Source organism: Lutjanus erythropterus, chromosome 8 (assembly GCF_056507025.1).
Source record: "Lutjanus erythropterus isolate fLutEry1 chromosome 8, fLutEry1.hap2, whole genome shotgun sequence".
In the NCBI taxonomy this organism is placed as follows: Eukaryota; Metazoa; Chordata; class Actinopteri; order Lutjaniformes; family Lutjanidae; genus Lutjanus; species Lutjanus erythropterus.
The window spans coordinates 8279572-8305636 of record NC_139324.1 but is presented as its reverse complement, the minus strand read 5'-3'; the positions used below and the strand labels follow the sequence as shown (position 1 = coordinate 8305636).

The 26065-nt window shown below is 38.2% G+C and overlaps 5 protein-coding genes across 5 annotated transcripts; all 5 read left to right on the top strand.

Moving 5' to 3' along the window:
* Positions 1–568: 568 nt before the first annotated feature.
* Positions 569–7600, top strand: c9h2orf80 (chromosome 9 C2orf80 homolog). Its single transcript, XM_084724408.1, has 8 exons — positions 569–1611; positions 2829–3074; positions 3417–3499; positions 4704–4794; positions 5358–5435; positions 5531–5618; positions 6929–7038; positions 7292–7600. Exons 2-8 carry the CDS (start codon positions 2949–2951, stop codon positions 7358–7360), a joined length of 645 nt encoding a protein of 214 aa, XP_084580534.1. The 5' UTR covers positions 569–1611; positions 2829–2948; the 3' UTR covers positions 7361–7600.
* Positions 7601–10720: 3120 nt separating this feature from the next.
* On the top strand, positions 10721–12509 carry LOC146322412 (gamma-crystallin M2-like). Its single transcript, XM_084724406.1, has 3 exons — positions 10721–10798; positions 11228–11470; positions 12002–12509. Exons 1-3 carry the CDS (start codon positions 10787–10789, stop codon positions 12275–12277), a joined length of 531 nt encoding a protein of 176 aa, XP_084580532.1. The 5' UTR covers positions 10721–10786; the 3' UTR covers positions 12278–12509.
* A 1582-nt stretch (positions 12510–14091) lies between these two features.
* On the top strand, positions 14092–17675 carry crygm7 (crystallin, gamma M7). The gene is made up of 3 exons (XM_084724407.1): positions 14092–14205; positions 14326–14568; positions 17183–17675. Exons 1-3 carry the CDS (start codon positions 14197–14199, stop codon positions 17453–17455), a joined length of 525 nt encoding a protein of 174 aa, XP_084580533.1. The 5' UTR covers positions 14092–14196; the 3' UTR covers positions 17456–17675.
* Positions 17676–19327: 1652 nt separating this feature from the next.
* Positions 19328–22638, top strand: LOC146322410 (gamma-crystallin S-1-like). Its single transcript, XM_084724405.1, has 3 exons — positions 19328–19351; positions 19717–19959; positions 22291–22638. Exons 1-3 carry the CDS (start codon positions 19343–19345, stop codon positions 22561–22563), a joined length of 525 nt encoding a protein of 174 aa, XP_084580531.1. The 5' UTR covers positions 19328–19342; the 3' UTR covers positions 22564–22638.
* A 1392-nt stretch (positions 22639–24030) lies between these two features.
* LOC146322409 (gamma-crystallin S-1-like) lies at positions 24031–25751 on the top strand. Its single transcript, XM_084724404.1, has 3 exons — positions 24031–24821; positions 24942–25184; positions 25381–25751. Exons 1-3 carry the CDS (start codon positions 24690–24692, stop codon positions 25654–25656), a joined length of 651 nt encoding a protein of 216 aa, XP_084580530.1. The 5' UTR covers positions 24031–24689; the 3' UTR covers positions 25657–25751.
* The last annotated feature ends 314 nt before the right edge of the window (positions 25752–26065 follow it).

The window sequence follows — 26065 nt, the reverse complement described above, 5'->3', positions numbered from 1 at the left end:
CGATATTTATTGTTTAAACTGTAAAAATATATTATTTGTCAGAAAATGGCTGTTTTTGTGTTAGATGGTCACCGACATGTCTGATTTAACTGTTCATCTGAGCCACGGCCTGTGGAATGTTGTTGTGTCTGGTTGTTTTTGTGTACAGTGATCTGAAAGGTTGTGTCCTGAGTGTGATGAGTCTGCAGTGAGGTTTCCTGACTCAATAAGTCCTGAATGGAGGGCATGTTGGCACCAGTGATTCTCTCTGCAGTCTCTGATTGTCTGTTGTTGTCTGTTTGTGTCCTGTTTGGTAGCTGACCCAAACCAGACAGTGATGGATGAACGGAGACAGACTGGATGATCGCAGCGTAGAAGAGGATCTGTAGAAATGGATCTTCCTGATGCAGTTTGAACTATCTGAGTTGTGGCAGGAAGTCCACTGTCATCTTCATGGGTTTAAGTGTGTTCAGCTCCAGGTAGTTCTGATTACAGATCTTAGCATGTGCAAGAATCAATATAAATTAAAAAAAAAGATAATTCATAAGTTATGCTCAAATATCACCATACCAATCCTTGAGCAGTCAGAAATGGGCCTTTAGTTACAAAAGGTTGAGGATCTTTGTCCTAAAGTAGATTAAAATTCTTGACATAAACATACATCAAAGCTGCAATCTAAACCAAGACATCTGACTGGTGGAACAGCTTGTTTGTTGCTTACCAGCATGTCATTTCTGATTGGCCCCCAGCTTCTAGGACACACCTCTGACCACTTGTGTGGAAGCGCAGCACACCTTATTTATATTTAAAGTGGAATCTTTTTTATATTATCAGTTACATAAAAATAGTGACAAAAAGGCTCTTTTCATCCATCATCACAATAATAACAATCTTCCGGTTGAGCATGAACAAAACCAAATACCAGAAATTAAAACGGTAGTGAAATAGAAATAATTTAATAAAAAGAAAAACATTAATTAATTAAACAGAGCTTAACTCACATTGAATTCAACACATAAATCAGTCACAAAGAATTGACCTAATAACAGTAAAACATTAAGAACAAAATTCAAATTTTGATTTTCTGTAGCCAGTTGTCTCTGACTTTAATCTCAAAATTTCAAATTCATTCTCAACTTTTTGACTTTATTCTTGACATGCATAATTAAAAAACCCTTCCTGTTCTGATTTAGTTCAACTTTATTCTCAATATTTCAACTTTATTCTAGACTTTTTGATTTTATTCCCAACATTTCAGCTTCATTCTAGACATTTCAGCTTTACTCTTGAAATGCAAAATGAAAATAAAATCATCCTCTTCTCATTTTTTTCTTCTACTTGGCATTAACATGTCCTATGTTCTAATAGCTGCTGTTCCACTTATTTCCCAGTGATGTGTGGTCAGTAATGGTTTTAGAGATCGACAGGAGGTTGGTCATAAATTATTCAGCTCAGGCTGTTCACCTGAGAAGTCTGTTCCACGTTGTTGTAAAAGGCTTGTGTTCTCCAGTAAGGTCAGCAGAGTCAGTGTAGCATGACTGCAGCCAAACTGTGTTTTTGTGTCATCATGTAAACTGAATGTCTGTAAGCTGTTTTGTCCATCAACAGTTAACCGTCGTACACAGTTGTGTGGTGAGTACTCGTGCCTGAATGCTGAATTTGTTTGAGTGTTTTTTGTCTGTCCATTACAGTGTGATTGCACAGCAGAGATGGATTCAGTTTGGAAGCACTCAGCTGTTCTGTCATTAGTTACAAAGAATGTGTTTTTATGGTGAACTGGAAATACTGCACAGCAGTCTGACTGAGTTTGTTGGTTGCTCTCCATGTGGGCCCAACATGGTGTCAGGTTCAGCAGTAAATTAACCCCTTATAATAGCCCGCATTACCACCATTTTTCCACTTCACTTGTGCGAGTCATTATCCTGGTAAAGATGGTGCTGTAGTTAAAGGATAACTCTGGTATTTTTCAACCTGACCCCTATTTTCCCATGTTTTTTGTGTCTGAATGACTAATGTGGACAGAAGTTTTTGAAATTGGTTCAGTATTGAATGAGACTGCTGCAACAGGCTGCAATGTAATCCTGAAGGGCAAATGCGCCTGTCAAAGTCAAAGTATATAAGGCTACGCTTCCTGCTCTATATGTCAGGAAGTGTTCATTCATGACAATGGCATCAAAGAGTAAAAAAAAAAAAAATTACAAATTAAGAGTTTGAAGTCCTGTTTTCAGAGATCAATAAAGAAAAATCTATGATTTCAACACCATCAGCAGTCCTCAGTGAAGCTGAGGAGTGTTTGATCCTGTGTTACCTGAGGGTTGGACTTCATTGAAATGAAGAAGACATGTCCTTATGTGAAAATGGCTTCAAAGAAGAAAAAAGTGACCTCACCACAGTAAGGGGCGGTCGATGATTTTAACAGGAGGAGATGTAAAAGGGAAGGTTCCTCAGAGACAGAGGGAGGAATCAGTGAGGATGTTCCTGTGGACAGCAACTTAAACCTCTGTGTGAAAGTATACGGCCAATACACCTGACAGCAGGTAATAATACATCATTAACTTAATGATGAGAGGCTTTATGTATACATTTATTATTATATTATAATTTAAAATGCAGTCAAACAGGATGGGGGTGAAGTTGTTGGCAATTTTGCCTCACAGCAGGAAGGTCCCATGTTTGAATACCAGTTTGAACTGTTTCCATATTGACCAGCACATTTACCTGTCAGAATTATCCTACACTGCAACCTGTGTCACACAAAAACATGAGAAAATGGTTGAGTACGAAATTGCCCTTAGTTAACCTTTATGAAGTCAGAAAATATTTCAGTGTTTTCCTGTTATTCATTACAGGGCTTGTACATGAGAGGAGTTCATTCAGAAAATGGAGACAAGGCAGCTGAAAAGAGATGTCGAGGCCCTCATGTGAGTTGTGATTAAAAGTCCAGAGAAAGTTGAAGAGCATAATTTAAAATGGCAACTGATTCTTTTTTTTTTTTTTTTTCTATTCTGAACAGTGGCGATTACATCGGACTGAAACTCAGAGAAAAGTCTTTTGATCCAAAAGGGAAGGGGACTTCCACAATGCTGGATGACTTGGTAAAAACATCAGAGAGCTTACTGTATCTGAAGCAGAGCCCTTGACTGTGGCTCTAAATTACAGGGATAGTTCACCCAAAAAGTTTCACAGGAAAACAGCACAATTTATATGAATGGTGACCAGTCAAAATGGAAAAAACACCCCCCCCCCCAAAAAAACCCCCCAAACAAACAAAAAATACAAATCAGAAAATAGCTCCAGACTGCTAATATAAAGAATCCAAGTGTTTTCTGCAAAGCTGTTTTCCTGTGAAACACCTGCAGTGTTAGACTAAATTAACAAAACGAAAAACTAAACCCGACCTTCAGTCAGCATGTATTTTCTTTGTGTGCATGTTCCAGGCTCACTATGACCTCGCCATTAGTGTTGCCCTTTGGTGGTTGGACAAAGAAGAGGGACGGGATGTCCTTGACAGAGACATCATGTAAGCTGCTTGTGCTTTTGAGACTTATGTTAGACTGAGGTATGGAAGCCCTGAGAGGCAAGTGAGAGAAAAAAATTCAGGTGATCCATTTTGAAAACAGGTGGGAAAAAAAACTTTACCAGTTCATCTACAGAAGGCATTTTTAGAGGCAGTCATGTGCCCTAATGTTAGTAGTTTGACATAGTCTGAAAAGTTCAAATTTAATCTTGAAATTTCGTGTTTATTCTCAAAGGCAAAATTTTAAACATCGTCTGATTTAGTTTAACTTTATTCTCAACATTTCTACTTTTTTGCTCGACATTTCGACCTTATTCTCAAAATGCAAAATGAAAAAATAATTCCCACTCTTCCCATTTTTTTTTATTATGCCTGGCCCTAATACTCTAAGTGGGTGGCAGTATGAATAGGTTCTCAGGAGACCCCCCTGAGCGTGTTCTAGAGAAATCCCTTGGAACAAAAAAGGTTCTGTAGAAATCCCTGGACAGTTTCTTGTTAGCACCCTTAGAAGGTGGAGTGGTGAAACCATTACACCATACAAGGGTTTTCTGTATAGAACCTCTCAGAGGGGGTTCAGGGTGAAACCTTTCACAGATGGCTGAAAGGTGATGGTTCTAGTTAGCACCTTTATTTCTAAGAGTGTTTTTCTCTGACACCAGCATTCGGTTAATAGATTTAGTTTCAACTATAAAAATCATCAGAAGGTTAGACAGATGTAGGTGTAGACAGATTTTTACACAAACATAAGAATAACTCCAAGATACAAAGAGAAAAATGACAGTACTAAATCCCAATATGCTTGATATGAAATGTCATACTTTCTTCCACTGTGGACGACACCAAAATATGTCAACATGGTCCTATTGTAGTGACCCACAAGCCCTCCAGCAAGAGTACTGGGCCTCACTTAAAGATGCTGGAAGCGACTGTAAAGGAAGATTGTTGAGTCTCATTCCGAGGTTGTGAAATACTGACGTTTACAGAAAGAGACTCAATTATCAACTATTTCACTGACGTGTGATTGGCCAGAGTTAGCCATTGTCCTTTCTGGACGTGTGAGGAAAAACATGACCAAAAACACTGAAATGAGATTCTATCCTAGAAAGGTTTTTTTAATGTTTCCAAAACACTGTACAATACTGTACAATGTATACTAAAATACTGTACAATGTATGAACTTGTTAAAAATGAAACCTCTATTCCACAGTGGAGCAACCAGCAGCGCAGGAAGTGCCCGCTATCCTAACCGCTTAGAACGGGAGGCAATGATCCTGTCATCCTTTGCTGGGATAGTCATGGTAAGAGTCTTTTATACATGAAGCTTTTATGCATACAGCTTTAATTAAATCTTGATGTTCCTGTAAAGTTAAATATCGTGCTTATGATTTAAGTAAATTAACCTTGTAAAAAATTAAAGGTAGGCCACACACAAAAGAAAATACCAACCTTACTACTTGGGGATAATGGGGTGGCACTTGAGGGTGACCAATCAGATTTCAGGGTTAGCCAGTGGCCAGTTAAATTTGAGAAATATGATGATAATGCATCTGAGAAAATAAGTAAAGGAGAGCTGTGGAGGACGAAACTGAAACAGATATATGAAGCAGGATACACCCAGGTCGTCAATAATAACCACCATCCCAGCTCAAACAGAGAGACGCCAGTTGAATTCAAATATGCACGTAACAAATCTTAGTCCAATTACACAGTCAGGCTTTTCAACCACTGCTTCACTTTAAATCTCCAAATTGCTTCTGATGTTTACTTCAAGAAGTGTCATGTATTCACTGTAATGATTAAAATACTAAGCACTGTTTTTGATGTTTTTGTTGCTAACCTCTGCACAACTGTCCCACTTCAGAACAGCCTCCCTGTGGAGGAGATCCTGGCTCTGTACAGGTGTAAACCAGCTGCCTCGTACCCCAACCACCAATCCAAGGTACAAATGTCCTAGCTAATATATATAATACACACTCCTGTTTAGAAAAAACAGATACAGTATTGTTTTTGCGTATACTTTTTTGTCGTCCCTAGGGCACACTCGTCCACCCCTTCACTCTGTCCTACCACCCGTTTGCGATGCTCAGCTCGTACAAGGCTGTGCACCACTCCAAGAAGCACAGTAAGTGTGTATACATATTAAACACTGGTTTCATTCAACAGCTTTTTTAGCTTATGACCCTTCATAGTCAAATAATGCCTGCTCTTGACCCCCCATCAAAGGGCAGGATCAGGTTTATTACCAAGTAGGTTCTCATGTACGAGGACTTTGCCTCTGTGTTTTGGTGCCTAACAGTAAACATAGTAAAGTAGTAGTAGAACTCCACCATCCACCATCCTGCTGCAGTGACACATCATGTCCATCATTCTTGGGGTCTGCTGATTGTGTCTAGAAGGGAACCCTAAATTTGTCAGATTTTTCATGTTTTTGGTCTAAATGTTCACTCTTGCAAGATCTCACAGGTCTGAGGTTCCCTTCTAGACACTGTGTCTGCTGTTACTTGCTAACAGTGACAGCACGGATACTTGGATTGACAGCAGCCCTCAGTTACTGGTGAAGGCTCCTTTTATTTACATTATTCAAATTTTACATAGTAGTTGTGACGTTGGTTGTGACAATAGCCAGAAGTGGATAACGGAGAAGAGAGAAACCAGACCACCTCTGCCACATTTAGTGATGGTGTACTGTGTAATGAATTTTTAATCAGATATTCAAGATTTTCATGAACAAAGCTCTTTCCTGTAAATATTTTTGATCCACTCTGACACATGATGGTCCTCTGTTCACTCAGTGAATCTCTGTAGAGTCTCTGCTCTCAGACAGCAGCTCTCTTCATCAAGTAAAGGTTTGTGTATTTTACATTCTGTTTTTTTTCCAAAGTTGCAGTTTGACACGACTGTTGGAGCAGCTGAACTTCACAGGTTCCTCCAGACTTCCTAGATATTGTTGTCAAAAGTAACATAACATAAAAAATAAGTGTAAAAGTAGAAAATTGTAAACTTCTTATAACAGCTCATAGTCATTCGTGCTCAAACTGTTGGGAGATGCCACTATAGCAGTGTATATTGTTTTACTGATGAGAGGAAAAAATGAGAGCCTGTTAATGCCTCCGAAATGCACTAATTTTGTCTCATTTATGAATGTGGCTCAAACGTCCTATACTGTTTTCCACATGAGAGGAAATAAAGACAGTGAGAATGTATGGGAACTCAGCCTTAATGCAAATATTTCTAATATTTGATAGATGATGTACAGTGATGTGGAAATGGCAGTAAAAAATAGCCAGGAATGATCATTTATCCATAAATTAACTTTTCCCAAGATGTATTGTATGTACGATGGTTTGTCGTTTTTAAAAAGTGGGTCCACAGAAAAAAGTTTGGGAAACACTGGTTTAGATCATTTTAAAAATCCTTCAAAACCTCTCCTAGGTCTAAAGTTGAAAAGATGGCTGTCTGAGAGGGAGAAGGCCAACGCCCCGCCTGCACGAGTCTCAGTGCAATCTTCATCATCATCCTCCTCGTCTCACTCCTTTCTGAGCGTGAGTAGCCACCTCATCCTGACACGCATTATTTGTCTATCACTATTTTAATTCAGAATATTTCAGAGGAGATAATCTGAAAATAATACTTCTTTATCTTATTCCGGGCTGTTGTGATAAAATTCACAGGTTTACAAAGAAGAGAAACTGTTTCTTTGTTTAAAACATGCATAAATTGTCTCTGCTGCCACCCTGTGGATATAAGTACACATCATCTCAATCTACCTCCTCCTGTCTCCTCTGTCTCTCTCAGGACAGCAATGATTGCCAGGAGGAGAGAACTGAGCACTATGAGGGTTCACAAGAGTCTCTGCAGGACTGAAGTCACCCCCCCCACACACACTTTGCTTTTGACTCAATAACCTGATGAAAAATGTGTTTGAGTACGACAGATTCCCACTTCTTCTGTCTTATTTTTTGGTGTTTACTTTATACTGTCACCCTGATAACAACAAACAGTGTTAAAGCATGTGAAGGCTGGTGATAACAGCAAATCCTCATTTACAAATGTGACACTGACATTAAAAGGATGATCGTTGTGGTAGTTGTGGTTGTGATAACCTGTGGCACAGTATAACTGTTGTGCATCCAGTGTTGGGGATGGTATCAATGACTTCAAATTCAAATCAATCAAATTTCATTTATATAGCCCAAAATCAGAAATTACAGTTTGCTTTGGAAGAAGAACTTCCTCCAAAAACTTTTAACATGGAAGAAAATGGAAGAAATGTCAGGGAGAGTCACAGAAGAGGGACTCCCCCCCCGAGATGGACAGGCATGCAACAGATGTTATGTGTATCAAACAGAATAGCAAAATCACAAAAAATACAGTATTAAAAGACAGAGTTTGTGAGAGAATTACAAAGATTACAAGAATTCACACAGGAAAAAGTTGAGCTAAAGCAAAGGTACTCTTGGGAGAAATGTAGTTTGGTAAACTAAATAGACATAGAAGATGAAAAAGTTCAGGCTCCAACCCCACAATTATTATCGACCATTAATATCAAGCGGGGAAGCAACTGATAAAAAAGGATTTAGTTTTAATGAAATAAAGGTTAGTATGACAACATCAGCAAATACTTGTGTGTTTATTTTTTCTACATAATGCATATTCATTCAACTTTGTTTCACTCTTGATTGTCATTCTGATCTTTTTTCTTTCATCAGTGGTTCCTAAACTGGGGGGGCTTCTCCTCTGGCACATATGAGCAGGAGAGAAATAAAGCCCCCGTGCCTCGTAAGGTAGTCTCATTGGGTCGTTACCACTTTTTGGATAAACTAGTGAAACTGTAACATGATACATTTTCTATCAACCTAATCTTTGCCTCAATCCCAAGATCAAACATACAGAGACCGTGCACCTGATTGTAAGACCTGACCTGACCAGTTCTCATCATAATGTTAGACTGGAAATATTTACAGCTAAATAGTGCTAAAATATATGTTTGGTCTGTATTCTGATTCTGATATCAATGTATCCTCCAACACAAACAGGCTCACAAGACAGACTATCTGTTTCCACACACAGAGATGTGCGACCAAATATACAAATTATAGAAAAACATAAATATTATATTTGCATGTCTTCATACTTGACATGCATTAAATAAATTCAGCCTGCACAGCTACTTCCTGCAAAAGCATGCCTACCCAGTTGGAAATACCAACCCTGCATTCCAAATCACATACTTTCCCTTTAAGTACATACTGCAGCTGTCTTTACAAAGTACATACTGTTGCATGCAGTATGCATGCTCCTTCCTCATAAGATGGCACCTTGAACTTTGACCCTCTTGTTCATACACTCATCACAAAGGATTGTGGATCAGAAAAGCATGCTGACTTGCATACTGCAAAATGCATGCAACAGGACATCCGGCTATTTTTAGCATAGTGCATTTGACATACTATGTATTGGGACATACCAAATCTTTTTCTGGCATTCTAAATAGTATGGTAGAATGGGTACTGGAATTCACAGCAAGTTTTTAGGGAGTCTTGAGTCCTCCTGCTGCAAAATCTGGTGCTCTTCCTGCATCCAGTGATGTCACAGTGATGTCGGTGGTGTTAAGGAAATACTGCAGGCTATTTCAGCTTGGATGTCTAATTTCCTCCTTCGTGCCTGAAGAGTTTTTTTTTAATTATTTAACAATATGCAAGGGTGGAAGTAACTAATTACTCTTTTTACTCATGCTTGAATATGCATTACAAGATGTAATCTACTTAGTTACTTTTAAAGTCATTCAAGTCAGTTGAGTACAATTTGAATTAATATCCAAACCTTTCATCTACATTTTAGGAGCCGATCAGGTGATCTGATCACACATGGGCCAATGAAAACAAAGACATATGGATGAAAAACAAAACAAAATGCTGTGGTAACGCACATTTGGAGTAGGATAGGCATTTGGATAGGGATGTTAACAATTAATCAATAATCTATTAATTGCCATTAAGAATTTAACAATTAAAATGTATTCATGGATATTTAATCAATATTCATGGCAGTAACTGCACCTCACCTGATACTGTTTTGTCTGGTGTGGCTAAACAAAGACTTAAAATGAGCAAAAAAATTAAAATGCAGAAAAAAAGCATGTATAGTATCTTAGAAATTATTAATGATTACTTGCTTGTTAGTTAAGGAAAATGCACAAAATTGGCAACCCTAGTTTGGAGAGGTGACTGTGACATCAATATAGTTAAAAGTAACTAATACTCTGAGTAGTTTTTGTGACAAATACTTTGTACTTTTACTTCAGTATATATCTAACACCAGTACTTTTACTTGTAATTGAGTAATATTTTAACAACAACGGTAACAGTAATTGTACTTGAGTACAGATTTTCCACCACTGGCAATATGATTTGGTCAACAAAGTATTAGCTCTGAGTTTGGGTGGTGATATACTGTATGATACAAACACTATGATACTGTATGATACAAACACTATGATACACTATGATACTGTATGATACAAACACTATGATACACTATGATACTGTATGATACAAACACTATGATACACTATGATACTGTATGATACAAACACTATGATACACTATGATACTGTATGATACAAACACTATGATACTGTATGATACAAACACTATGATACTGTATATAGGCGTGGGCATCAGTTGTTCATGGGAAATGCATCCTGGTACATGTAGGGTCTGCTGGCACAACTGCCTGAGAACTTAACTTTTTCAGTCAATATAGCAGCACTGAGGAATTTACTGCTTCCAATGACTACATTTACCATCAACACTAACTGGACATTCACATGAAAAGTGGTGAATTTTCCCTTTAATGATATAAATAGCAATACAGCTGCACTATTACACTGTTTCTATTACTTTTTCAGGATTGTCGATTACCACAACAGACGGTTAAAGGCTGTGTTGTTTTGTGATGACCTCTGACATTCTGCATGGTAAGATTCATCCACTTGATGATGGATTAGTGAATAAAACGTCTCTCTGATGTCCATATCAATAAAGGGGGCACAGCCGGTCAGTAATTTGCCTGGTAGGACTTTTGCATTGATGATTCAGGGATTTTTACTGTATGCCCAGGATCAAGACTGTTGGCAGCAATGCCAGCACGTTAAATCCCCGCTCTTTGAAAAAACAGATAAAGTGGGATCTGCTAACCCTTTGATTGAGGTTTATATAGTGGGGCTCTGGTCCTGCTTTGCGAGACCATCATTTTCCCTACGTGACCGGCTCCAGTACCCTTTGCAGGATGACTAGTAAGGTAAGAGAGCAGCATTGTGTTTTCATCAGATATAAATAAAACCTATAACTGTTCATGTTAGCTCTAAAACATCTGTTTTGCAGTTATTTTCATCATGATTAGACAAACTAACTGTGTCATTAACTGGATGAAATGTGAGAACAGTGCTGCCATATGAAGGAGTAGTAACTCATACACAACCGAAACAGTGTTAGACTTCTTTTACTGGCTTTGAGTGGAAGAAAAGCAGCAAAACAACAACGACAACAACAACAACAACAAAACTGGTGTAATTGTGTAGTTTGTGCCTCATGGAAGCACTATACATTAAAATAACATTTTCTTGACTGTACAACATTGTGCGTGTTTATACTGTAAATCTAGGATGATATATTTGTACTGTCTTCTGTGACAAACTGAGCTTTGACTCCTTCCTGCTTCTGCACTCAGATCATATTTTATGAGGACAGAAACTTCCAGGGTCGCTCCTATGAGTGCGACACCGACTGCCCTGACATGCATCCCCACTTCAGCCGCTGCAACTCCATCAAGGTGGAGAGCGGCTGCTGGGTGCTGTACGAGAAGCCCAACTACACCGGCTACCAGTACGTTCTGACCAGAGGAGAGTACCCGGACTACCAGCGCTGGATGGGCTACAATGACACCATCCGCTCTTGCCGTACTTTCTCTTATGTGAGTAAATGTTTTGCGTCTGTGCAGTGTATAGAACTGAAGATGAGGATTAAAGCTCCTTGGTGCAAACTCTGTTTTATATATAACTCTTCAGACAACAGTGACTATATGTTAAAGTTACTGGATGATTTCTGTTTCCAAATTAGATGTTCTACTTGGCATGAAAGATGGCTTTGTGTGTGCACAAAACAAAACAAGACAAAAATAATACATATGGTCTATAAAAAATTATTTTTATTTTATTATCCTCCTACCAAACTATCACATGATACTAAACTAGGTGATGATAGTGAGTGAGTTGTTTTTCATTAGTTAAAGAAAATAAAAATATAATAAAAATGTGATTGAAATGAAATGAAATTCCAAATTTAAATGCTAATTTTTGGCAACACAGTGGAGGATAATCATCAGGAGATTCAGGACAGAATATGAGCGTCCTGGTTAAAGAAACACCACAGATAAACATGGCGGAGCTCCTTGCACTCATGCACTTCTTCTAATTTTGTATTTCACTGCACTGTACGTCTCCAGACCAGCGAGGGCCCCTACCGCATACGTATCTATGAGCGCCCCAACTTCCAGGGCCAGATGATGGAGTTCAGTGACGACTGCGAGTCGGTGCAGGACCATTTCCGCAGCCGTGACATCTACTCCTGCAACGTCATGGAGGGCTACTGGACCCTGTACGAACACCCCAACTACCACGGCAGGCAGTACTTCATGAGGCCCGGAGAGTACCGCAAGTTCAGTGACTGGGGGGCCACCTGCGCCACCACCGGGTCCTTCCGCAGAATCACAGATTTTTAATCAGGAATCTCACTTGATTTTATTGATTTTATTTACATTTCAGTTTCTTCCAAAATCAAACTTCTTCCTATATACTTCCTCCTTTAAAAGATATGTGTTTGTGGAAACTGGTAATGTTAATAAAATAATGTGTCTTATGGGAAAACAAAGAGCTACGATAAAGTGATTGACCTGGCATATCATTATGATATTGTTTTAAATAACTAAATAAATGAATCTACTGTAAACTATTTTCTCTGTGCTTGTGAATACATATTTTGTATTGACTGATTTAATCCAGCTACAAGAAGTTTATAACTGGTTATGAAACACTTTAAATTTAATACTGATGCCTCTAAATGACTTACATAAATTAACAAGACCATCAGTGACAAAATCAGCTTTTTATTGTCTCTGCCACCAAATCAGATTCTCCTTGAAATCAGATGAAACTATTTAAATCATGTAGACCAGAAGAACCTTGATCACATTATGCCAGATAAAGTCACAGTGAGTGGATTATGATAACCAGTTCAAAGGAAGCAGGAGGAGAGTCTTCTTTAGATAATTGTAGTTTTGATGTAATAATTTGTCATTAAGGTGATGGAAATACTATCACTTTTGTCCTCATTAGCCTCCATAATCATATAAACATATAAACATAAACATATAAAGGTTCCTTGTTGTGGCTCTAACTGATTTAACCAATTGACGTTTTTGGGGCAATCTTTGGAAAATGGAAAAAAAAAAATCCATCTTTGACCATCACAGTGTTAATATAACTATTATTATTTTGTTATTTGCTTCTGTTTCCACCACTTGATGATAACTTCCACTGTCTTAATCTGATCATGAAAGAGTCTGCACTAATAAAGTCAGACTTAATCACACTTTCCAACCTTGAGAGCTTAACAATAGGAAGAGAGAGAATTTCAATACAAAAAAACTGGAAACTTTGGCTTTGTTTCCTGCATTCTGAAAAGAACAACAACAACAACAACAAAAGAATTTTTGTGTTGAATACTTTTAATTTTACTTTTAATTCTCAGGAAAGAATACAGAATAATTTGTCCTCTAATGTGAAGTTGGGTAAATCTCTGGCATAAACTAATCTCTTCTTTCTTTCATTCATTTATTTTTGGCCCTGCCCCCCAAAAAAATGGATGTGGCAGATTTTTACAAAATACCTGCCTCTTTCTTTTAAAACTTTTAAAGTTTAAAGTTTTTTTTTATTAAGTCTGTTTTGGTGTAGCTGGTGTTGGGGAAAAAGTAGACTTTTAGAGTCATATGGGACTTATACATGCTGCACAGTGTCAGAAACAGGAGGTAATGATGAAATACAGGAGAAATGTAATCCTGGGAGGACAAAGGAAGAGGGCAATGTTTGACCCTAACATTAATACAAGCTCCACACTATACTATACACTTTTTAAAAAATGAATGAATTAATTTTGAGATTTTAAAATGTCTTCTTTTGTTATCAAAATAACAATTCACATTCTAGGACAGAAGAGTTTTCTTCAGTAGTGATAATGGGGTTATTCATCTGTCATTAGCTACAGTATAGAACATATTAAGAAAGCGGTTTACTGTTATTTATTCATATACCTATGCGGCTATGTTTACAGGATAGTTTCAGTTTTTTTAGATAGTGTATGGACACTGAAACCATCCCATTTGACACAAACAGAAGACTGCATTGACTGTTCCAGTGCCTGTCCATGCTGTGGCTCTTGCTAGAAGCCAAACACTGTGAGTTAACTCTAACAGAGGACGTGACAAACAGGAGTGGGAAGACTCCTGTAGAGTTTGTGCTGACACCAGGACTCATTTGAATAACAACACACATGACAGCACCTACTCCCGCAGGGTAATGTATATAAAGATGAGATTTACCTTTTTAAAAGCAGGAAGTGCTTTGACCAACAGCAGCAGCCATTATGGGGAAGGTTGGTGTCCAGTTTTACATTACAAGTGAAGACAAAATGTCCAACAAGTACACGGCAGGCTGTCTGTCAGTCAGTGTGGTTAAACAAAGTGTGACAAGCTGATTTCTTCTGCTCCATCAGATCATCTTCTACGAGGACAGAAACTTTGGAGGCCGTCACTATGAGTGCATGAGTGACTGCGCTGACCTCCACTCCATGTTTGATCGCTGCCGCTCCATCCGGGTGGAGAGCGGCATGTTCATAATCTACGACCGTCCAGGCTACATGGGAAACCAGTACTTCATGAAGAGGGGGGAGTACTCAGACTACATGGGCATGACTGGGCTGAATGACTGTGTCAGGTCCTGCCGCATGATCCCCATGGTAAGGCCTTCTGTAGAATAACATTTACTGGCCAAGTGAGTGTTAGAGCCAGACAGATATATCAGTCGGCTGATATATATATATATGTATATATATATATATATATGTACCCTATAATGGCCTATCACAATTATATCAGTCTATATGGGTGTTGGTGTCTATGTTTTTTTAAGAACATAAGGCAGATTGTTTTTATTTATTTAATTTCTTCTTTAGTTTCATGAACAGAATATTATCTATATAGCTTTTCTCATTTCAAGTTGCAATTTCATTGAAAAAAATTTAAATTGAATTTTGACTGTTTTACATAAGATAAGATACGATGATCCTTTATTAGTTCCACATTCAGGTGTTAAAGCAACAGAAAGGATAGTAAAAAAAAGTTTAAAAAAATGTAGAAAGGGACATCACTAAAAGTACAATAAATGTGAAAAGGCAATATAAAATAAACAATAGGAAATGTAGAGAATATAAAAAAGCAACAATTTAAAACAGAGGAAATCTACAAAATTGAAGCAATATAAACAAGAAGAAATATTAATAGTAGCAAAAATACAGACAACAGGAAATATAAAAATAGGAACAATATGAACAGAAGGAAATATAAAAACAGAATAATATATTACCCTGATTGAACAGCATTTCCACAATTCACAGATCCAGAAGTAATCATAGATTTTTTATCTAGGACATGTTTGTAACTTTGAAGATGTGTTAACAAGTTTACTAAATCTGTTGATCCTACACCGGGGAAATGTACCTGTTACAGCAGCTCAAGAATTAAAAGCAGAGGTAGAAAAGTAACTATTGAGTAATATATAAAAATAAATCAATAAAAATACAAGAATATTAAAAAATGTTACTTTATAAAATGGATAACTGCACAGAGACTGGATTATACAGGATACAAACAGAAAAATTCAATGTGTAAAATTCAATGTAATGTGTGAGTGTCATTAGTGACCCTTGCATTAATTTGCTGTTTTCAGCACATAGGTTGATATCTCAAAGGTTGTTGTAGTTTATCAAGACTTTAAAAAAACAGATAATGGATGCCACGATGCTAACTGAAACAAGTCGTCCAATGACAGGCTTATATCCACACACTACCACTCTGTACAGTAAAAACATAAGCAGGTGGTTAGCTTAGCTTAGCATCTATCAATAATCCGTGACAACATGTTATAACTTGTTTATTTAATTTAAACATAAATCAAAGAAAAATAGCCATGTAATTTTTCTGTAGTTTTGAGTTCTTAATAATTTTGTGAAATTTAATTTAATTAAGAACTCAGGGTTTTTGCACTGCATTATTTGTCGTCTTTGCCTTTATTTGGTTATACATTTTTACTTGTGCAAAATAAAACTAAACTAAAAATTAATTCCCCATCTTACGAGATGGAGATATGCGCAGGACTTTTTCAATTCTGGGACCGGTTGCCAGGTAGCCAGTAAAGAGTCTAAGAAGTTAAAGGTAGTTGTAACTACAGATTTTGTTACCAGAGCCAGGCTAGCCATGTTTCCTTGTTTCCAGTCTTAATGCTAAGCTAACTAGTTGCTTGTGGCAGCTTAATTTTCGTGGTAAAGACGTGCATTCTCAACTCTTGACAAAATAATGATCTTATTTTCCCAAATGTCAAACTATTCCTTTAAAATACATTTGCTTTAATGAAGCATAATTATTAAAAAACATTTGAAGGGTTCATTTGCAACTGACAAGTTTTTATTTTATTTATTTCCTACTCCAATAAATATCAAACAGGTGATGGGTTGTTTTGATAAGATATCTCAATTTTTTCTTTATTTTTCATAAATAGTTTTTAAATTGTGCACTCAGGGGTATATAAATTAAACCTTGTTGATTTATTCATTTTGAAAAAGTTTTTTTGCAAATTGACTTTGTCATATTTTATTTTACAGTGCACTAATAAGATGTAACAAGTTGTATTTTCTATCAAGTTATATAAAAGCTAGTTATAATATCCTCTTTTTTAGACATTAAACAAACACAAATATACCCTAATTACACAACATACAATGGTACAGAAATAATAATGTAACAAGCTATACTTTAATACTGTAATAATAGCTGTAATTGCATGTTTTAATATGTACTTTATCAGACCCTTTTTGTTAGACCCTTATTAGACTTTCTTAGAAGGTGATTTGGGACACATTAAAACAGAACTGTCCTGTAAAGTACCGTGAAAAAAACAATATGTGAACCAGATCTACCAAGTAAAGGTCAAAATTATGGATAGAAATATGAACATAAATGTGGTTTCTTTTTAGTTCACAGTACAGTTCTGTTGTAATGTGATCCTCTTAGAAAGCCTAATGGAGGGTCTAATGAAGGGTCGAATACTGTCTAATAAATAATATTATTTCTAGTTTTTATTGGTTAATTTGATACAAAGTACAGCTTTTTAAGTCTTATTAGCGTATATTCAGGTTTATAGTGTCTAACAGGAGTACTGTCTAATAAAGAACATATCATTTCTAACTTTAGTCTACTTAAATACAAAGTAGGGCTTGTTACATTGTATTAGTGTACTGTAAAATAAAGTGCAACTGTTGTTGAGATGTGACCCTTTAATCTCACCGCCCTCTGTAGCACAGTGGCAGCTTCAGGCTGAGGCTGTATGAACATTTCGACATGGGAGGTGAGATGATGGAGCTGACGGACGACTGCCCCAACCTCATGGACCGTTTCCACCTCACCAACTTCAACTCCTGCAACGTGATGGACGGCTACTGGCTGATATACGAGCAGGCACACTACAGGGGACGCCACTACTACCTGAAGCCCGGCCAGTACAAGAGCTTCAGCGACTGGATGGGCAACAACTCGAGGATCGGCTCCATCAGGCGACTCAGGGATCTCTAAAGCCAGGAGGACGGTTCTTGTGACATGTCTGCTCTTTGCCTTGTTTCACACGCTGAATAAAATGGCGTCAGTGCTGAAGTGTATTCAGTTTTGTTCTTGCTCTCTGCGGTTGGAGGGCATGTTCTCCCGTGAGGATGTGACGGGGTCATGGCCTAACATCCTAACCCTCATCAGAGGCTTGAATAAAATACTGCAAACACTGACACTTACCACACACAGACTCAAGCGTTATCTATTGTAGAGCTGAAGGAAAGTCTTTCTGCCTGTCCCTGTTACTCACTGTACTTTTAATTTACATATACTGCATGTCTTTAGATCTTTTCCTGCCTATCAAATCACATAATCTTCATCAGTAGATAGTTTCCGCAGACCTGTGTCTCTAGAATCAAGACAAAGTTGTTCCTCAGCTTTTAACACAACAGGGGTGAGACATGCTTACACTGCTCAGAAAAAAAAAAGAAAATTTTAACTCCACCTGCTGATGAAGACCATGATTTGACTAAACAGCTTCTAAATGAAGCTTGTGGTGAGACTGTTCACCTGTTATTTTAACATTAGGTTAACAGAAAATAAAAACCCTACAAATCAATGTAAGGATCATCTTAAAGATCTTAAAATTAAAAAGTAAACATTTCAGAGCAGTTTTTCACCCCAGAATCAAAAATACATATATTTCCTCTCTCACCTATAGTGATTTTTATCCAACTAGATAGAGTAACAGAGTTTTGGAGATATCGGCTGAAGTGATGACTGCCTTCTCTCCAAGATAGGAACTAGGTGGCACGTTGTTTGTGGTGCTCAAAGTGGTCAAAAAAAAAAAAAAAAAAAAAGACATTTGAAAAACTGAAAAGCAATGTTTCAAGAAATCATGACCTGGTTACTCATTGAGCTTTGAGCACTGCATGTTCCACCCAGTTTCATTATATTAGGGTAGACACTCGGCTCTAAAACTCACACTAAAACTATCAAGATGGATAAACAGCGCTACAGGTAAATCTGTGCTTTTGCTTGTGGGGTGAACTGTCCCTTTAAGCAGTGTGCAGTTACTGTGTATGTGTATTTATTTGGACAGAAATGAACCTCTCCACCAGAGGTCAGTGGTAGAGAGTTGAAATGACAGATAACACGAGGTCAAACTAACAAGCTGTGAACAGATAGAAAAGAGACACAGGTCCTCATGTGTACCCATCTGTACTGACCTGTTCATTAGAGGAGAGGAGAATTACATTTTTCATAAAATCATTTCTACAAAACTTATAAATGATATGGCCACTGTTAAAGACTTAGAAAATACAGCAGCTGTAGTTCCTTTGCTACAAATAACACTGCTGTCTGATAATATTACATTTTACAACACAAATTTGACAACATAATTCAGACAAAAGAGAACAAAGTGGAAAGTGACATCAACCCTGGGAGGTAAAACTGAACATTGGAAATAGTTCAAATGACGAAATTAAAAAATTAAAGAAAAGAAAAAAATGGAAATTTAATCTGTACTTAAAAATAAAGAGGTGAAAGAAGAAAATATCTATTAAAGAAATCATCCATAAACATAAAGTAGAAAATAAAAGACCATGGCCTAATTTGAGGAGCAGTATATAAACACTATCCATTCACTTATGACAAAGAGTTCAGGACTGTTTCATACTAAAAACCTTCTGCCACACAGTCTGCCCGCCCTCACCTTACAAACGTAACTCCTAAATCTAAACATCTCTTCAGGATAACACAGAGGCACAGATGCCAAAGATTCCTGGCTATTACAATATGAATGACACATGCAGAGTCTGCATTTCACATTCACTATATATGTGACAGGTGGGAGTCTTCAAAGAGCTGGATGGATCACACAGGGCAAGGCACAGGGCAGGCAAACCAGCCACCATGGGAAAGGTAAACATCACAGGTCCTAGCACACACTCTCAGGAGGGCAGTGGGGGGGGTGGCAGTATGCTGATCAGGTTGATATTTGATTGGAAAAATGCAAACAGGCCTCCAGGTTTTTCTTTTGAATTCTTTATCAATCATTAGTTTTGTTTTCAAATTAAAAGAGGACTGATGGTGATTAAAAACTGAAAATACCCACAGGGTAGGGTAAGGGTAGTAAGTGAGTAAGGGTAAGGGTAGTAAGGGTAAATGAAGTAGAACAATGTCCTGTATATTTCTTTGTGTTTGTGAACAGGTTATGCAGGAGATCAATGAAACATCAAGTAAAAAAGTCCATTTTGAAACAAAACCATTCCTGTTTCCACGCCTAGATCACCTTCTATGAGGACAAGAACTTCTCTGGGCGCCATTTAGAGTGCAGCAGTGACTGTGCCGACCTGATGTGCCGACTGAGCCACTGCAACTCCATCCGGGTGGAGAGCGGCAGCTTCATGATCTACGAAAAAACTAACTACAATGGCAACCAGTACTACCTGAGAAGAGGAGATTATCCTGACTTCCATCACTGGATGGGTGTCAACGACTGTATCGGCTCCTGTCTCCTCATTCCTGCGGTGAGCTTCTGTTTCTGGGCAAAGTCAAGAACTTGTACACCAACCAGGGTTAGGACTATACAAAAGCATTAATTTAGTAATCATACATTGACCTTTACAATTTTATCAAATATAGAATGATATTGCTACAATAATGCAATACAATAATGTTTCATAAAATCTAATTATTCTAGTTTTCTACTGAAATTACACTGTCCCTGCTAAGGAGCTGCTACTGTTGTGCTTTTAGTTTGTGTTTATTGGCTGATGTTGGTCTAAGTGTTCTTTTTTAGATGTTAAAGGGGAAATCTAATATACCTACTGTAACATATCATAAATTGGGCATGATATGTCATCAGAGGTCAAGGAAACATGTTAAGGTGAAATACTGCCTACTCTGACTGCAGCGTCCTCTTTTGAAATTTCTAATCAGGGCCAGAATAACAGTTTTTTTTCTTTGCTCGTTTCATGTCAATTACAGTTCAAGTTCATGTCAAATGTTCGCCAGATGAGTGTCTATTTATGAGTTCTTATAACTCTATGATTCATAAGAGCTTCCAGTTGAAGCTGTAGAGATTTACAACAGTTAAAAGAGCAAATATGTTAATAGAGTTTGGCAGCAGAGAGACAGTCAGCCACTTGATTCGGAGTATGTATTTTCAGAACACTGGGCTGTTGCTTTCAGGATAATACAACTAACTTTACATTGATTAGACTATTGACAGTTATTTATAGTTCTCCTGTGGAGCTCCTGCAAGTTAATGCAAAGCACAAGATGCATGCAACTAAGAGCTTCCCCAAGATGGGAAAGGAGGAGGCAGCAGGAAACAGGCCCCCTCAACCATAGCTATACGCTATATTTAATATACAATCTATGACTTATGGTTCAATGGCTCCAACTCACTATTTGACTGCTGTACTCATCTGTGCACAAACAATTGATATATATTGCTCCTTATTGCTCCTACTGTCAAGACATAAAATGTCTAGCTATTTGTAACTTCAGTCTAACAACTACAAAGTCTGCAGCTATGGTAATGGCAGTGTGAGACAGCGATTAGAGCTAAATGCTAACATACCATGCTAACATTCTTCTCAGTACTCATGCTAACACATGTGTGAGTGAGCTAACATTTGCTAAATAACAGTAAATGCACAGTTTAGTAGGCTACTGCTGAAGCTGATTAGAATGTGGTTGGATTTATGGGCAGAAAAAATTGAAATTGTAAAATTCTGATGTGACGGTGGCACACAATAAAAAGTAGTCTTACATAGCCAGACCTATTGCCACAGTGCTGTGTCAGCACTGGAGAATGGTCTGGCTGCACAAAGGAAAGCTCAGGTGGCAGGGTCATGTTGAAACACACAAAAGATCTTGTGAAAGTGATGATTTTAACCCAAACAGGAATATTTCCCAAAACCTGACCAAGTGTTTTCTGTCCCATAACATGAGCAGATCTTAGCGCTGTCACATTATAAAACATAATTTGTACAAAGTGCGAAATGAAGAAACAACGCAAACTAATCTCATGAGAGTTTTGCAAACCTAGGGATCCTATCTTGACAAGATGCAGTAACAGTGCGATCGCAAAATAGCATCAGGAGTAACTTGTGCATGTGGGGAGGTGAGTCCTGGCATTAAAATGGCTAAATCCCCACCAAAGATAAAGGAACAGCAGTTAGCTTGTTAAGATTTGTAAGTTTAGTGACCAGATCAGGGTTTGGCTATTTTCAGCATGTAGGCTGCTAGCTTGGAGGTTGTTGTTGTTGTTTCCTATAAGGACGAGGATTCTGAAAACTGTAACAGCCAAAGAGAAGAAGATTGATGCTTAAAATAGGTGGTCAATGGCAGACTTAAACCTTATGACATGCGCACACACAAAAACAAATTCATTTTTTAATTTAATTCATTGTGTGTTTTGTCTGTTTTTCACAAATGAATTACACTCAAAATACAAGTGTTGGGAGGTGGAGAGACTCTGTAACCAGAACTGTACGAAAGCTAGAAAAAGTGCAATTAAACTAAACAACTAAACTGAATGGATAGCGAAAATGTGTGTGTGTGTGTGTGTGTGTGTGTGAGAGAGAGAGAGAGAGAGAGAGAGAGAGAGAGAGGGAGAGAGAGAGAGAGAGAGAGAGAGAGGGGGAGAGAGAGACAGACAGAGATAGACATTTAAGAGTATACGTTATGTTTAAGAGGTGCTGGATTATTTACATATTATCATATGTGTATTGTTCACATGATATCACTATTTCATTAAATATCAATATCATCATCAATACTGGTATATCACAACATCCCTCTGTTTTTGAGTGCTTTACTAATGACTCCCTGCTCTCATTTAAAACCAGGTGTCTGGGTTGTTCAATGTGCGGCTGTATGAGCGGATCGAGTTCGGAGGTCAGGTGATGGACCTGGTGGACGACTGCCCTAGTGTCATGGACCGCTTCCACATTAACGACATCTTCTCCTGCAATGTGACCGAGGGCAACTGGCTCTTCTATGAGCACCCAAACTATCGGGGCAGGATGTACCTTATAAGACCTGGAGAGTACAAGAGGTTCAGTGAGTGGGGTGGCAGGAACGCCAGGGTTGGCTCCATCAGACGTATCCTGGACTATTGATCTGCTCTGACGGATCCAAGAGCTGCATGGAGGTCCTGGAGAGGCTTTGTGCTCAGATAAAAGCCTTGAAGACTATAGAAAGTACAGAATACTGTGCCCAGTGACATAGACTGTTTTTGGTAATATTAGGCCATTTTCCTGAAAGGACTGAAGGGATAATTTTGATATTTTAAAGTGAGGTTGTATAAGGCACTCATGCATAGTCAGTGTATTACCTTCAGTAGATGACGGTCAACACAACCCCAGTTTAGAGAAGTGGAGAGGACAACCAACACAAAAGCTTAGCAATGTACTGCTGCAGGGTTAGCAACAAAACATATGTTAGCAGCCTATAAAGCTATGTATTTAACTTTACTTTGCTGTCAAACAGCCTTTTACATTGGGAAACCGCTGTTATATTAGCCAAATATCTCTCCAGATTCCAGGGGCAAAATTAGTTATTTTATGTCAGAACACAGGAGTTGCTGGTCTACTGCTGTCATAATCAGCTATGTGACTTTGGCGAATCTGAACTAACCCTTTAATCCAACATAGTCACACAATAATACAAACTAACTGACTGATCCAGGCAATGGTATGCCAACAATTCCTGACAGCAAGGTAAAGTGGTATTGTTGGAACAAACCTTCAGATGGGCCAAAAGTCTTCAGGTTCTCCAAAACATACTTTTCTGACTCATCTTTAGAGAATTAGAGAGAACATACTGAGTCCAGTAGAGTTTAATGCAATAAAACGGTTATTGCAGTTCAAGTGCAAATACAGCAAATCGAGAGTTGGTCCATGGAGAGCGCACAGAGCTAGAATCCCTCAGAAGCCTTCTTCTATGCCCTGTTAGGCTCCTCCTATTATGGAGCTTTCTGAGGCTCCTCCCTGTTTCACTTCGGAGGGACTGAAGGAGGGAGGGGTTATTGCTTGAGCACTTCTCTGTGTCTAACCTTGAGAAGGATTGTGTGGATGCACCTGTGATGGCACCCGGACTTCTTGTTCCAAAAACAAGATACAAGCTCTCAGTCTCATAAACACTCAGTAGTTTTCCACTAACAGGAACATATAAGAATACTATATAAGTAAAGTCATAGTTTATGGGGACTTCAAACCTGACTTTACACCTACATATGGGGACATTTATGTCTAAGGAGCACATAAGGTCATAAACATCTTCCATCTATGTGCAGAGCAATGTGGAAATGAGCAAATATGAATTTTAGGTATACTTGAAGAAAAAACATTTGCACAGTGGTGAAGATATTCTAAATAAAGCGTACACTTTTTTTTTCTTTAGGTGGCTAAGTTTTGCTGCTGAACCTTTCCACAGCAGTACATTGCTTAGTTTCTCACACTGGTACTCCTGCTGCTTCCCCAAACCACTCGCCAACTGACATCTACTGTAGCTAGTACACTGACTATGGATAAGGACCTCACAAAATCCCACTCTAAATTATCCAAACTATCCCTTTAAGACAAAATCTTATGGTCCTGAAAAGCTATTGAAATAGAAGAATGGCTGATTCCCTGATTTTAAGAATAGACTGAAAAAAGGACTCATTGCAAAACCCTCAGTGTGTATCAAGAGCACACATAACAACAACAGAACATTTTCTGACCTGTTCCTGATCAAACACTCACCATCGTAATAAAGCTATTGCAAAATGGAGTCTTTATAGTCCATTCAGTTATGAAAAGGACTTCAAATGTTTAAAAACACACGACAAATTGTGAATACTGTATCCCTTGGGATTTGCTATAGAAGTAAACTATTGCACAACTGCAGTAAATATATCTGAAGTATGTAAACCTTCATATTAAGTAATATTCAACATCTTATTCTACCTCAGAAATTTTGTTTACCCATGTCTGTTCTAGATTAAAAAATATATCTTTAGTTGTTAGATTGTACAGATTATCATGTGTCAGCCCTATTAAATATCAATTTAATCCTGCTGATGTTATGCAGTACACACTATGTAAGTCCATTGTACGGTGGCATTTTCTGGGGGGAATTGTGATGAACATGGGGGAAAGAACAATAACTCATCACACACCAGGAGTCGTCTATACATAAACAGATTTTTCCCACCCACACACCCCCACCACTCATCCATCATCACAGTGGTGGACATATTTGAATGACAATACTTTATGCTGTGCAATCACACAGCTGTCCTTTCTTTCTGTTTTTTTTTATAAAGCACAGTGGCTTGGTTCGGCGACAGCATTGGCCAGTAATACAGTCAGATGCCGACATAACCATGGGAAAGGTAAAGAAAAATTAATTTAAATATTAATACACCCGTATTTTACTTTCTTCTCCTTTTTTCAGTTCTTCTGCATTAGAAACGAAAACTATCTTTGTGTGTGTGCAATGATTGTTTTTGCAGATCATATTTTACGAAGACAGGAACTTTCAGGGGCGCTATCATGAGTGCAGCAGCGACTGTGCCGACCTGCACTCCTACTTCAACAGATGTAACTCCATCAGGGTGGAGAGTGGCTGCTTCATGATTTATGAGAGGCCCAACTACATGGGCAACCAGTACTACCTGAGGAGAGGAGAGTACCCTGACAATCAGCGTGTGATTGGAATGAATGACTGTGTCAGATCTTGCCGTATGATCCCCCCGGTAGGTCATAAAGACTTTGATTTTCTTTAAAGTTTCTGGAAAAGTAGCCCTGTAGACTAATGGAATATATTTTACTGTGTTAAATGCGTGTAAATCCAACAGGGAAGCCACTTAAAAACTGATAAAATATCTCTGGATATCAATGAGATGTATTGTTGTACCAGCCATATTAACAGAAATTTCCATCCCGTGCCAGTACCGAGGCTCCTACCGAATGAGGCTTTACGAACGCTTCGACATGTCCGGCCAGATGCATGAGCTGGTGGACGACTGTCCAAATGTCCAGGACCGCCTCAGCATGTCCGACTTCAACTCCTGCAATGTGATGGATGGCCACTGGCTGCTGTACGACCAGCCCAACTACAAGGGCAGAGCTTACTACCTGAGGCCCGGAGAGTACAGGAGATACAGTGACTGGGGAGGCATCAGCCCAAGAATCGGCTCCATCAGAAGAATCACTGACTTCAACTGAAGTCGAGCTTCGCTAAAATGCATCTTTCCCTACTTAACTGTCTGTTTTCCCATTAAACTTTAACTGCTTAATAAAACAATGTTTTATTCTGTGTATCTGCCTGTTCTGGTTTGTTGCTTCACATTTGACACTTTTACATAACTAGAGAGACAAATTACTACAAAGCTTTGTTATCATTTTACAAAATACCCCTAAAATTTGTGGTTTTATTGTGATAGTAAAAATAAATATCTACTGTCTGGCACCTGTGGGCTCAACAGTGTATCCACCATAGCTTGTGGTTAGCCTGTACACTCTAGTTTAATCTCCTCTATGTTTAGGCATACCATACCAAACAATACCAGAGTTGCTCTCTCCCATTTTGTGCCCCTGACTGGATTAGTTGGTCTCTATGCCGGCAGAATTTATC

Bases quoted from the DNA above. Each gene is read 5' to 3' on its own strand.
- crygm7 (XM_084724407.1), top strand. The intron at 14,569-17,182 runs GTAAGGCCTTCT...CGCCCTCTGTAG, and splicing joins CCTGCCGCATGATCCCCATG to CACAGTGGCAGCTTCAGGCT.
- LOC146322412 (XM_084724406.1), top strand. The intron at 11,471-12,001 runs GTGAGTAAATGT...GTACGTCTCCAG, and splicing joins CTTGCCGTACTTTCTCTTAT to ACCAGCGAGGGCCCCTACCG.
- LOC146322409 (XM_084724404.1), top strand. From the start codon at position 24,690: ATGACAATACTTTATGCTGTGCAATCACACAGCTGTCCTTTCTTTCTG. The intron at 24,822-24,941 runs GTAAAGAAAAAT...TTGTTTTTGCAG, and splicing joins CCGACATAACCATGGGAAAG to ATCATATTTTACGAAGACAG. The intron at 25,185-25,380 runs GTAGGTCATAAA...ATCCCGTGCCAG, and splicing joins CTTGCCGTATGATCCCCCCG to TACCGAGGCTCCTACCGAAT.
- c9h2orf80 (XM_084724408.1), top strand. From the start codon at position 2,949: ATGGCAACTGATTCTTTTTTTTTTTTTTTTTCTATTCTGAACAGTGGC. The intron at 3,500-4,703 runs GTAAGCTGCTTG...TCTATTCCACAG, and splicing joins GTCCTTGACAGAGACATCAT to TGGAGCAACCAGCAGCGCAG. The intron at 5,436-5,530 runs GTACAAATGTCC...TGTCGTCCCTAG, and splicing joins ACCCCAACCACCAATCCAAG to GGCACACTCGTCCACCCCTT.
- LOC146322410 (XM_084724405.1), top strand. The intron at 19,960-22,290 runs GTGAGCTTCTGT...ATTTAAAACCAG, and splicing joins CCTGTCTCCTCATTCCTGCG to GTGTCTGGGTTGTTCAATGT.